The sequence below is a fragment of the Diadema antillarum genome, unplaced genomic scaffold (genome assembly GCF_040938485.1).
Source record: "Diadema antillarum isolate AM-2024a unplaced genomic scaffold, OU_Dant_1.0 scf00000026, whole genome shotgun sequence".
NCBI lineage: Eukaryota > Metazoa > Echinodermata > Echinoidea > Diadematoida > Diadematidae > Diadema > Diadema antillarum.
Window position 1 is genome coordinate 839,260 of NW_027270915.1, and position 14,310 is coordinate 853,569.

Here is a 14,310-nt window from a genome sequence, read left to right on the forward strand (position 1 = left end):
TGGCAACCATTATAGACAGGTTAGACTGTACCAAAACATTGAAATATATTTCCTGTATTTCACCTATAAAGCAAATTTGATGTAATGGAAGAATATTCACACAAAAGAAAATGCATTATCTCTCCTTGATAATTATAAAGCAAAGGTGTCAATTCCATTATTCAGTGGCATGTTTACATGTATCAGTCAATTCTCCAAAATGTCAAAGGCCACAATTCTGAATAAGGTGAAAGAAATTTTTGGACTTTGAAATGGAAAGTGTGTGTTTGTTACATCACACGAGTCAAATATTGCATAAGCCACAACTTATTCTCTTTGACTTACAAAGCATTAATTTTCCTTGTATAAACATGACACAGTGATGAAATGTGTACAAGAACTTTCCTTTTAGACTGCTCTTCAAACCAAATCAAACTCTGACTGCATGTTCAGAACTTACGGAACAAACCTTTTAAAACTTTGACAACATCGGGGCAAAACAATGTTTCCTCCACTGAGATGCAAAGTCTCATTATTTGGAAGACACAATTTGTTTCTATTGATCAAAATTTACCCTGCTGGCTAGTAAATGCTAGTACACCAATCATATTTCATATCTATGCAATTACATGTATATACAAAATCTCATAGTTCGGATGATGATATAACTTCTTGGAAGGCTCACTGGTATCAACAAACCATTAACCATGCAATAACAAATACAATTAATTTTTCTTTTCAAGAAAAGCTAACAGATGATATTGTTTTAAATCAAACATTAAACAATTTTTACTTTGCTATTAAAGCAATCATTTGAATTGAATTGAATTGAATTGAATTGAAAGCAATGATAAGTCATACCGCAAAGCTTTTGATCAATCAATATGTCATGGTTCTGTATTACATACATTTTACCTCGTTTATCAATAAAAAAAAAAAAAGAATTGTGATGAATATATATAAATCTTGCAATAAAGAAGACTGTACATCTAAATTTAGTACCACTGATGTCAACATAACAAGCTGTGAAAACTGCCAGCTGTTTTAGTAAATGCAATTAGATCAAATTTTATCACACATTGAAGCTTGAAAGGTTGTATTGTCAATCACAAATACTGTATTCTTTTCTTCTTGGATTGTTACGTACTGTAGACTTTAAAGACTGAAAATACTCTAAGATATTCAAATCATACACAATCACGTATGAGACAACAAGTCAAACAAAAAGATTGAAAATACAATGTACATGTATTTGAATTTTGCTGAGAGAGAGAGAGAGAGAGAGAGAGAGAGAGAGAAGAGCAACTTTTAAAGCATTTCTGCAATTGTGAATATTTGCTAAAACCTCTATCATACTACACCTAAATGTATAACACTACGGCAGAACTGGCAGTTTAAATCAATTACAGATTGCACTTTATGATTCAAATCACAAACCTACATATACATGAGAATGTATTCAAAAATATATTCAAATGTAAACAAAAGGAAATCAACCAGAAATGGATATAATCTATTTACTCAATTTTCCACCAAAAATATATATTCGGCAGATTCAACAATTTAAGACAAAATCACACTTTACAAAATGGATTTCATTCCAGTGATGCCACTGCTGACACTATTACCATTAGGTGATTGAAATGATGACAATGATAATGATGACGACGACGACGATGATGATGATGATGATAATGATGATGATGATGATGATAAGTGATGAGAATACTAGTAATGGCAATGATGTGATTTGATAGCATTTTCATTTCCGGATGGAGATTAAAGGGATGGTATCTTATAGGTTGAGGTGAGGATTCACCTTTTAACTTTTTGTGAGATACCTGCAAACCACGCTGTGAAATGTTAAAGACCATACTTCTCTAAAGGCATTCAAAGTTTATTTGATGAAAATTGGTTTTGAAATTGCTGAGATCTCCAAAACAAAGCATTCCCAATAAAAGATGGTATCCACCTTTTATTAGGATCACTTTGTTTTACTTTGTTTTTGGATATCTCAGCCTATCTCTTGCACGGATTGAGAGCTGGCCATTTGATTTGGCAGGTCAATAATTTGAATCACAGGTGTTGTCTGGAATGTAATTTCCTGTTTACGGTCAGTATAGAGAAGCTCAACAGTTTATCTAATAGTGCTGTAAACATGATGATAAAAGTATAATTATGTGTGATGGACACAATTATGAATGAGATATTCTACCATCTGAAAATAAGACTGGCAACATGAACAGCAATGTCTTTGAAAAGACAACTAGTTTAGGAAGACCTTTTTAACTCGTTGAGGATGGTTTGATTTTGCTACAACACGCATTTCCCTTAGACACCTGCCCTAGTATACTCGGGACTCCTCCTCAATGGGTAAGTCAAAGATTAGAGCTATATCTGTCTGTGAATAGTCGTTCTTTTCTAAATATTAAAAGAAAAAAGGGAGAAAAAATTAGCAAACTACACCTGATCCCACACACATTAAACCTACAGGTCCCAGAAAGTTTCTGGCGATCAAACATCTCATGATAATTACTTCAGTTCCCCACTACTTTGGGAATGTGCTGATCCCCACACGTTAAACCCTACAGGTCTCAGAAAGTTTCTTGCGATCAAACATCTCATAATCAACTACTCCAATTCCCCACTACTTTGGGAATGGGCTGTCTTAATTCTTTCAGAGTGCCTCAACCTTTCGCACAAACTGTCGGACATCGTCAGCGAGCATCCGCGGCTCCTCGAAGGCAGCGAAGTGGCCTCCCCGCGGCATCAAGGTGTAGCTGATGAGGTTGGGGTTGTACTCCCGTAAGGACCACTCAGGAGCCATGCCGAGGTCGTGGGGGAAAACAGCATGGCCAAAGGGAACCATGTTGGCATGCCTATAGATAAACACCAGAGGAAGACAATGGATGGGCAGCGTTAAGTGTCGGTCTATAAAGCATATTACATACATATGCACACAACTACATACACCTAAATACACAAAACACTCACACCCAACTACACAAACAAACACATATGAAAAATGGACAGTTTGGAAAATCAAGAGATATTCCTCTTCTTTTACTTTTTTATGTTATTGAATTAATGAACTTCATTTTTGACTCTCTCCAAAGCCTCATTTGAACAGAGCCTTTTAAACCACTGTTACTGCGACAAATCTTATATACCCTACCTGTTAAGGCTTTCCATGCAAAAAGTTTCTCAGACATTGTCACGGTAACTTTTGACAAATTCTACACAAACCAGCCAGGGTACTTACCCCAACATTACCCTGATGCTACCGTGACAATGTCCTGACAATCCTTCTGTTAACATTGTACTGATACGCGGAACACGCATTCCCAATAGTCCAGACAAAATGACATACTTGACACTGCTCCTTTCAAGCGTTTGGATCGTAGCCAATGATCTACGGGGTCGGGATAAGGAACACACACACACACACTGGGCTTGGCCAGTATAATATCCCATCCAGGGTTTGTCAAGAGTGGACACACCCCCTTCACACATGATTGGTGTACTGTTATGGAAACCTACCCAGAGTTCAAAGGTTTTTGGTATGTGTGTCTGTTAACCCGTTGAGGACAAGTCCCGAGTATACTCGGGCAAGCGTCTATGGGAAATGCGTGTTGTAGCAAAATCAAACCGTCCTCAATGGGTTAAGATGGTACCCCTCCCTCTTTCCTACAGTTTTATTGCCCAAGATGAAAAATTTTGTTCTCCAGACATTGTCCTGATGTTGTCCAGGTAAGGTCTCTATGGTATGCAGCTTAAAGGCCAACTTTCTCTCACAAATGTGCTTATCTTGTTGTCGGGTTTCTTACTGTAGAGAGATTTTTTAAATAAAGCTATGGCTTTATGCAACATTGGACAATCTCAATATACCTTATTATATGATATAAACAAGTACAATCAATGCTACACACATTTAGAAAAGAGATAGGAAAGATGATATATCACACTTCACACAAGGAAATGTGATGGTGGAAACATTTGAAACATGCATGGAATGAGGAAGGAATTTGACTCCGCCCCCCTCAAAAAAAAAAAAAAAAGAGGGAGGGGAAAAAAAAGAAACTGCAGTGTGAGCGTAAAAAAATAGACATTGTTGGAAGGTTTGAAAGTCCATGGGGACTTTCAGTGCCAAAACTAGACAACTTAATAGTAGGTGCACTCAGAAACTTCATCACTCATTTGTGCCAATGAGTTTAACTAATGAATTTGAAAAGAAAAAAATGCAAGCACAGAAGACCACTTCTGTGAACCAAGCGCCACGGTAGGCATTGCAGGCAATGTCCATGGTTTAACTTTGACCCTTGCAACACAAATGTACTCACGTGAGTTCGTACTGCTTCGAGTTGCCGCCGATTTCCTCTTTGTAGAGGCGCATGGAGGATGCAATGTTCCCATTGACCCAGTAGATCATCACGTTGGTCAAGAGCTCATCCAGCGTCCAGACCTTGGTCAGTCCGCCGTCCGGCAGGTCTCGCCACGCTGGGTCCGTCCAAGTTGAGAATTTTTCCATGATGTATGCAGCTAGACCGACGGGAGAATCAGTAACACCTTGACCTGTGGGCAGTAACCGTGAAATTGACAGAAATATTGAGTGGAAGAAATATTGTCATATATATCAAATATTGTAGTCAATCAAAACATTACAAGTGAGTTTGAGAGAAAACTAAACTTTCATCACTCTACAAGTGTAGTTTGAGAGACCACTTAGCTCTTAAGGTCCTATCATATCATTCCTTGGGCTATGAAAAGAAAAAAACTTGAACAATCAACAAACACTTTTAATGATCTTGTCTTGACACCTTTACACTGATGAAGAGGACTTACAGTGCTGGAATGTTACAACAGAAATTTCAACCTGCTTTTCAAGATAGCTCTAATACAAACGGCAGAATCATTACATGCGGAAAGCAACAACATTCTCAAAGCTTAAAGGGACATTCCAGACGATTTTCATAATTTCACATCATGTAGCACATAAATCAACAGCTCCATGTATGGATTTATGGAATTTATTGAAACAATACTTTGAAAAACCCTAAACAACTTACACTGAACAAGGATGATGACATAGCAGGCTCACATATTTCAAAATGTAATCTCAGTGTAATTCCATTACAATACCGCTTGCTTGCGAGTTCACCTATGTATAATCTAAGCATGCCTTCTTCTTTTGTTCTGCCTCATACATTCTTATGGTGAACCTGCCATGTCATCATCCTTGTTCATTGCAATTTGTTATAAATTTTGAAAATATTCTTAGTCTGCACCCCAATTATCATAAATTCGGACACTTTGTCCTCAGTACAACTAATTTATAGTTGTTCAAATTTAAGAATTTGAAAATCATCCAGAAGTCTCCTTTAAAGGAGTCATCATGCGAAAAAAAGCTTAATTTTCATAAATTAAGTGAATTATACAATTTGCGAAAGCTCAAGTTTCTGGAAATATGAATAATGAAGTTTCAGAACATGAACATATCTCTGGAACGATGGACAGATGGTGCTTTGAGACCCTTTTCTGACCGCAAGAACCTGATCTGACGGCGAAATTCTGGAGGTCAAAATTATGATGTCATGGAAGGACTGAATACAATTATCATTATTATTATTATTATTATTATTATTATTATTATTATTATTATTATTATCATTATCATTATTATTATCATTATTAATATCATTGTCATTATTATCATTAGTAGTATTATCATTATCATCATTATAATTGTTATAATCATTATCATTATCATTATTATTATTATTATTACCATCATCATCATTATCATTATCATTACTATTATTATTATAATTATTATTATAATCATTACTTTCATCATCATTATCATTATTATTATCCTTATTGTTATTGTTAGTACCATAATTATTATAGGTTTTCCTACTTCTTTTTTTTTTCTATTTCTTTTTTATTTTTTACTACCAACCAACAGTGTCTGGTTTAGTGGCCTGGATGTGCATGTATCCCGTCTCCTGTAGTAGAAACAACCACATTTGACTGGCAGGCAAAAAGCGGTCCTGTTCCTCTTTATTGGGCATCAGAAGAGACGGAAAGTAGCCGGCGATAAACGGATAGACCACACTCTTCATGCTCATCGTGACTGCCATGTTGGTGTGGATCCCTTTCACATTTCTATTTAATACACAACAAGAGATTTACAGACAGAGGACTCAGTGTACAGTGTACTCCTGTTATAACGAACACAGTTATAACAAAATTCCGGTTATAAAGAAGTAAAAATTCAGGCCACAACATTATTCGCTCTTATTTGTTCGGTTATACTTTGTTATATCAAAAGAGAACTGCTGGTCCTGAGGGCTTGGCTATAATGGGAGTTCATTGTACAATTATGTTATCACACATTAAATTGAGCAGCTACAAGCTTACATATCTATCAAATCAAAACAAACATTCTTGTTCGGATTATCAAAATATCAGTCTTAATATACGGAATATCAAACTGCTTATTTTGTAAGAGGGATTTTTCATGCTCAATAGATGAATATACGATTCATATCTTTATAATTTTGTGAAAAGCTACAAAAATTGGGAGAGCATTTCATAGAGCTCACCTCTGCCACGACAATTAAGGGCCTTGGCAGTACATACTATGGTAAAAGGTAAGGGGTCCATATTACTTGTGCAAATTTATGCATGCTACAGGTATAGCGAACATGAAGAAATCTACACATAACATGTAGCAGTTATACCCATACAATGTAACTACCTCAAAATCAAATCTATACAATTAATATGTCATACAACATGTAAGATAAATTAGTTTTTGTCCTAGGTTTAGATCGTGTAAAATGCACATAAATTTCTGCTTACATATGAACATATCCGGTATTTTTCTTTTAAGGGTACTTTAAGTAAAAATGGAAATTTTCATGGCGTTGATATTTTGATGCATTTCTTGCAACCTGACGCTACCACGAAAAAAAAAAAAAGCATGTGCATACATTTGCTAGTTATACGTAACCATATGAAATGTCTTAATTCCGTGTAATTATAACCATGCAAAATTTGTCTTAACTAGCCCAGTGCATAGAATTACTTGCACAAAAATATTCACTTGCACAGTACGTCAATTTTCATGGTTGTTTTCTGGCCAGTTGAAGTACCTCTGCTGTTAGGTATAATTGAACACAATCAAAAAGGATAGATTGATAATTATGCTGAAGAAAACCAACCCAGGGAATATGAGGGCCATGTTATATGTAATCGCTGCTCCCCAGTCTCCGCCTTGGACGTAGTACTTCTCAAAACCGAGACGCGTCATGAGCTTGTGGAAGACCCGTGCTGCCTGGGACACCGTAAAACCTGTCAGAAGGATAAAACAAAATGTGTCCATCAATTTCATTGTGACGCTGTCGGGTTTATTCTAGGTAATCTTTATGATTTAAAGTTTTACTATCTGCTGTGAAACCAGAATTTTTTGTGTGCATTGATTTCGTGCATTTTGCGAGAACCAAGATTTGCAAAATTAAAATACACTCAAAAGTTCTTATTTATATTATATGCATTGAATGCCACTGGCAATGCACAAAAATATCATGCCATGAAAAAGGCTGGCGGCTCCAATTTGAGAAAAAAACCATGTCACAAATATATCTAATTTTACAGTACATTTTGAAAATTACAGCGAGATTTTCTGGATTCTAATTGTTGTTGTTGTTGTTGTTGTTCATTTTCCATCTGTGAAGATGGCTGGATAGCCCATATTCAGCTACACTAAGCTGGTCTTCCATGGGGTCCAGTTGGATGTGGGGTGGGACCACTTCACCGGGTTAGACACCCTGCTCTTTGCGATGAATGAATGAAGCGGGATCTTTTACGTGCATGAGCTGTGACTCTCTCATACACGGGACCTCCATTTTATGTCCTATCCGAGGGACAGAGTGTTTTGCCTCTCGCTAGAGGGGACGGTATGTTTACACACAACATTGCTCAGTCCAGACTCGGGTTCGAACCCGGGCCGAGTGATCGTGAGGCAGACGCGCTACCGACTGAGCCAACTCACCGCCCCATTGTCCAATCTTCATCTTTTGTATGACTGAAGTGCCGACTAGCACAGAAAACCTAAGTGCATTATACACACTCTCCAAAGACTCTGACACAGAAAGGGTTACTGGAAAGAAAAAAAATGTGGTATGAAAGTTTCACAAATTAGAGCCACTGGTCTTTTTTTTTTTTGGCATGAAATTTTCTTGAACTGCCACTGGCATTAAATGCATGTAGTGGAGGCTAGAACATTCCCCTGCCTTTAATTTTGCGAAACTTGGCTTTCAAAAAATTGAAATGCACACAAAATTGTTTGGTTTTACAGTAATGGAGTCTTTACAGAGACACATACACTGACTGAAAAAAAGAAGAAGTAAAACCCTTCATCCTTACCCTTAGAAAAAGACAACAGTCAAGGCCAAATATGCCTGAAAAAATTAGAGGTGAAAAAGAGTAACTGCTGGAAAATATCCTCCATGAAAAATGATGTTTACAATGAAATCTCAATTTATTGTTCTTTGGATGGAATTATGAGATTATCATTAATCATCATTATAATTATTGATTATCTTAGTTTATTATCATCACCATAACCATTGTTATCATTTTTATTATAATTATTATCATTAGTAGTAGTAGTAGAAGTAGTAGCACTATTGTTGCTGTTATTATCATTATTATTATTTTTATTATCATTATTATCATCATCATCATCATCATCACAAACAATATCCTATCACTATTTATAACTTTTCCACCATCTTCACTATCATCATTCAAGCTGTCTGGATCTGATAGGCACAGTCATAAGGCTGAGTGGCTCTTCCACTGCTTCTGATTTGGTGCCAGCTGTAGCTTCAATCTGATTGGACAGAAGTTGGTATCCCTGAGCAATAGACCACACCTTGTTTGTGGGGGGCTTCAGAGAAACCGTATCCAGGGATGCTTGGGCAGATAACCTCAAAGATGTCATCAGCCGTCCCACCATGGCTCAGGGGGTCCGTCAGCATAGGTAGAATCTGAAAAACAAAAAGGAAGTAGGGATGTAGGTATGATAACTCAGGGCAGTCAACATCTGCAGTGAAAAAAGTAAAAGGGAAAAATACTGATGTGCAGGGTAAAGAAATTTGGAAGGCAAAAGTCATATCTTTGACAAAAATGGGATGGTTGCACAAAATGTGTACTGTATGTCAAATCAAATGTCAGAAAATAAAGAACATTATTGTTAATTAACAAATCATCAAAACATACATCACAAATGCTGATATCCAGCCTTGAATGCAATCCATTCACAAGAAAACAATACATTACTCACAATTCAAACACATTTCACGGATAATGTAAAACTATACAGATACATTCGGGGCATGAAACCTTTATGAAATGGAGCCAACGGCCTTTTTCGCGATAGGAAACTTTTGCAAATTGCCACTGCCATTCAATGCATATTGGGCGCAGAGAAACACTTTTGTGTGCATTTTGTGAATCTTGGCTCCTTGCAAAATTTGCGGAAGTTTCATGCCCACCAAAATTTCTGGTTTTTCAATATTGTATGCATATACTTCATATTACTCCCAAAGGCAACAATGTGAGCTAATGAAAGTGGACGGTTAAGTAGGATACTTTGTGGGTATGTATGTGGCCTTTTCAGGGCCACATATGTAAACCCAAGAAAGAAAATGCGGTGCACCGTTAAGCCTTCTACCACCAATGTTCAACTGCCACGGAAGCCTTCAAAGATTTTACCTTGTAGAACTCGTAGACTGATCCAGGCCAGCCATGGACAATGATGAGGGGTTTAGCCTTCTGTCCAGGCTTCAGTTTAGGCTTCACATGGAGGAAGTGTACATCGATGCCCTCTATGTTGGTCAAGAACTGGTCATACTGATTTAACGTTCTCTCAGCATCTCGCCAGCTAAGGGAAGAGTCAAAAATAAGAATCAAAAATTCAAAAATGTTTAGTGAATTTACATGAAAGACTTTCTTAACCTGATGAAGATTCTTATCTGTTTCAACATATCACAAAATGATTAATCCCTAGTATAAAAAGAACTAAGTATAAGGTGTGCACATCTAAAAAACAAACATACAACTAAAATCAATAGATGTATTGTAATTGTATGTTACACTTGAAAATCATTGAGTCGTTGACACTGCACCATCCCGCAGGCAGAACTTCTGACATTTATTCTGCAACAAGACAGAATGCTAGTGCTGGCACAGAACCTTTTCAGTGGATGTGAGAGGAGTATTTGTTAGGTTGCTTGTTTTGTTTTACATTTCTTTAGATGGTATCACAACTGAAATACTCTATCAACTGGCAGACAACATCATAATGGCATGCACATCATGTTCTTTGCTTGTTTTGATGGGATGCTGGATAATTGATTTTCAAAATGTCATTAGAACCACTGAGAAGTTGTATTAAAATTGCCATATGTAGGTCCTAATTCAATAGCATCAACAATCTGTTTTCAATATCATTATTATAAAGCAAAAGTGTATATAATTTTAACATGCATCTCTGTATTTCACTTGTTAGATGAATTATCAAAATTACTTATATTACTATGGTAGGGTTAGGATTCTTCATTCACATTATATATTCATATTATCAACAAGTCCTCATATTTTTGTTCTCAGACCCATAAACAATTCAAGCTTGATGAGAAGCACCTTAAAGAAAACAAGCAAAGTTTCATCCACACTCTTTCATGTGTGTGTGCAAGTGCATTTTTTTTCTTTCATTTTAAAGATTTACCTGAGCCTGAGCATGAGGGGATGTTCTTATCTTATATCTGACTTCTTATTGTCATTAGGTAATCAACAGCACAGCATTGTCAGGGGCCATGGATCAGACTTTGAAGTGAGAATGGGACCATGTGAAAGGAATTGTTATTAATGTTAAAAGGTTTGCTCCCCACCTAGCTATAGCAGATCGTCTGGACTCTGGGGAATGGGCCACGCCCACCGACCACAATGCTTCTCACCTGTATTTCTCGAGCCAATATCTCTGCACCTGCTTCATGAAGTCTGAATTGAAGCCATAATGGAAGGCCGAGTCCTCAAGCCGATCGACAAATCGTGTTTTTTCCAGTCGCTCCTTCAGATCTGCCAATACTTCATCAGACACGTTGATACGAAACGGACGAACGGACGTGTCTTGTTCCTTCCCCGCCACTTCGGGCAGACCACGACCCCACCACCCGCTGCCAACATCGGGGGGTTCAGTGAGCAGGCTTGGAAAGAGCACAAATGAAATCAAATAGCCGCACACGACCGCCAGGATTAAAATGACAATAGGTGTTTTCCAGCCCATCTTTTGAGAATGTTGGTGATCCTAAATTACTTGCAATGTATTTGAAAACGTAAAATGTCAAATTTGAGTGATACGTAGCCGAAAGATGTACCAGCGAACACTAACGTTAGATAGATACACCTGTAGCTAGCTAGAGCGCCCGCACCTGAACTGCGCTGTGCGCGAGTGGAGGATTAGGAGCGTACGTACGTACAGATATGAGTCGGCGCAATCAGATCCCCAGCATAGCCTGCTGCAGCTGCATGCGCAGAACCCCAGGGTACCTGGGAGGGGTCATATCGCGATCTTCAGGGTGGCATGATCATTCGAAGTGGTGCGATTTTCACGAACTAAACCCGCTGAGGTTTTTGAGTTCGTGTTGTGGAAAGAGGTGCATCTCGGCTCCCTCGACCCGCATTTTAACAGAAAAAAAAAAAAACAGAAAAAAAAAACTTTTAAGGAGGTGGAAAGAGAACCCACCTTCCTGATACGCTTAGGTTCTCATAGTCAGGGGCTGATCCGGGAATTCCATGGGGGGGGGGGGGGGGGGAGGGGCACCTTTACCAATAAATAAAAAGGGGGTGCACGCTGCCTCCTTCATTTTTCTTTTTATTTCTTTTGTTTTAACGAAAATGGGGGGGGGGGGGCACAGATCCGTAAGCCCTCTTCTGGATCTGCCACTGGTTAAGTTCATTTGTTATTCACATTATCATTGTCATTTAAAAAAAATATGCTAATAATTAGATTAGGTTATATCGAAGACAGCAAACATAGTTCACTTAAGCATTGCCAATCAATCATAGATGTATTTTTGTATATATTGTATTAAGATCCATCTACATGTATATTCATCAAAGTATGCATGTGTTTGTAGGCTTATTTCTATCTCTTCTTCTGTTATCATTCTCTCTCTCTTTCTGCACATGTATGTGTCTATTACGCATATATACATATATATATATATATATATATATATACAGGGTATATATAATACGCCTGAATGTGTATTTGAATGCCATTATGTTACACAGTGCATCATTTTCAAAACTGACATTGCACTACATACATGTATTATATACAACAATTGTAACGGAAATGATGATTATAATATTCTTTATTCCTTTATTTCATATACAAATAGAGCAGATGAATCTATTCATCAGATCATATATTTGGCATCGTGGCTGTCACAAATGTCAAGTTGAATGCAGTCAATCAATAAATATTTCTCAATTATATCACTCTGTTTCAATTCATATCACATAATGACATTCAAGGAATAAGAACTACTTTTGCAGCTGCAATTTTTCTTCTGATGGCCTTTTTGCTGATTTTGTAACATATAGTAAAGTTAAGATGGATTCAAAATGCATGCTTATGAAAAAAAAAAATTGGCAAGATGAAATTAGTCCCTTGATATATAAAAGGGTATAAAGTAGGTCTGCTGACCTTTCAATACAGAATCATACATCACTTATATACTATAATATATATATATTTTTTTAATCTGAAAATATTCTGATAGACATGTATAGAAAATGAGTTGTCCTTTGAATTTGGCAGTCTTGATTAGAATCTCTTCAATGCTCTTTAATTTTCTTCAGTAGGTCTTTAAAAATCACCACATATAGACTACAGTAAACTCTGCAGGGGTCAAAGTTCATGACCCCTAAATTACTATGCTGGAAGGAAGAAAAAAGTACTTATTTTTGTTCTTAGTACATTTCATTATTATGGCTTTTGTATTATAACACCTTTTTCAAAGCGTACAAAGTATTTTACACATGAATTACAACACATCACACATGATTAACTTACACAGGACATAACAGAAATGACACTGTAAAATATCATCGAGCATTACTGAAATACCAGTAGATGTAAAAATAGATGAAAATAAAACAATAGCCTGGATGATGCAATCGCTATATGAGGGGGATCATGAACTCCAAAGCTTGTTGATGATGTTTGGAAAGGAATGATTTACAGCAATTTTGTTCACTGTACGAGTCTCTGGAATATTTATTGAGGAAGTTGCATAGAATATGAGATTCATATCTCATGAATTCATGCACAAAATTTCTTTGAAGTTGCTGAGTTAAAAGAAAAGTCCAGTATCGTAAACTTTCTCTTGAAGTACATAAGAACTTGACTGTATGAATCAAGTGGCCAGGCTTTTCGCAAAATAGCACGATGCAAACATACGTCACACTACGTTGAGCGCACAACTCCAACAATACTCATTGATTTCTACACATTATATAACATACCTGGTGTATCTGTGCCAACTATGTGTGACCAGTTAGTTCCAATTTGAAGCTAACGGAGCCACTGTGTGTGTGTGCGTGTTTGTGTTTGTGTTTGTGTTTGTGTTTGTGTTTGTGTGTATGGGTGCCATGATGCAATTACATGCTGTTTATAGATAAAACTGTAGTATTTCTATAAAATGACCGATCAATGCATCCAATGCAGGTGTAGAAAATATATTGACAAAATTAAAGCATCAGGAAAACGAAATGGAAGCATGCATTCAAAACAGTGACACACACGTACATATTTATCTAATTATGGCATGAACAAGATATTGAATGTCATATGAGTCAAAAACACTTTCTCCAGATCCAAGGACTTCAGCTCACACAAAGTTTACTGTAGCATTTTGTTAGTATTTGCAGGACCACAAAATATATTGAGATAGCCTCCAAACAATTCATTGTAATTTGGTGTGTACAATCAAGGGTTACCATTAATTCACTTCATAGAGGCATACACACTTGTATGTGACAAAGTCTTATTCTATTACACTGTAACAAATTTCAACAGAAGAAGCTTACCCTGGCTTCCAGTCAAAAATCAGATTCAATATAAGATATTGCTACTAACATTTGAATATGTTTCTATATCTTTGCTCCACACTATTTTAAGAAAGCTACTTCAAATCTACAAACCAGAGAGGAACCTTATTTCAAAAGCAAAGATTCATTTGTTATTCCTAA

The 14,310-nt window shown here is 36.7% G+C and overlaps 1 protein-coding gene across 1 annotated transcript; it reads right to left on the minus strand.

The window, feature by feature from the left end:
- Positions 1–1,834: 1,834 nt before the first annotated feature.
- Positions 1,835–11,459, minus strand: LOC139734350 (epoxide hydrolase 1-like). Its single transcript, XM_071645145.1, has 7 exons — positions 11,007–11,459; positions 9,763–9,931; positions 8,921–9,035; positions 7,206–7,335; positions 5,939–6,144; positions 4,320–4,551; positions 1,835–2,858 (listed from the first exon to the last, which is right to left on the minus strand). Exons 1-7 carry the CDS (start codon positions 11,333–11,335, stop codon positions 2,657–2,659), a joined length of 1,383 nt encoding a protein of 460 aa, XP_071501246.1. The 5' UTR covers positions 11,336–11,459; the 3' UTR covers positions 1,835–2,656.
- Positions 11,460–14,310: the final 2,851 nt, after the last annotated feature.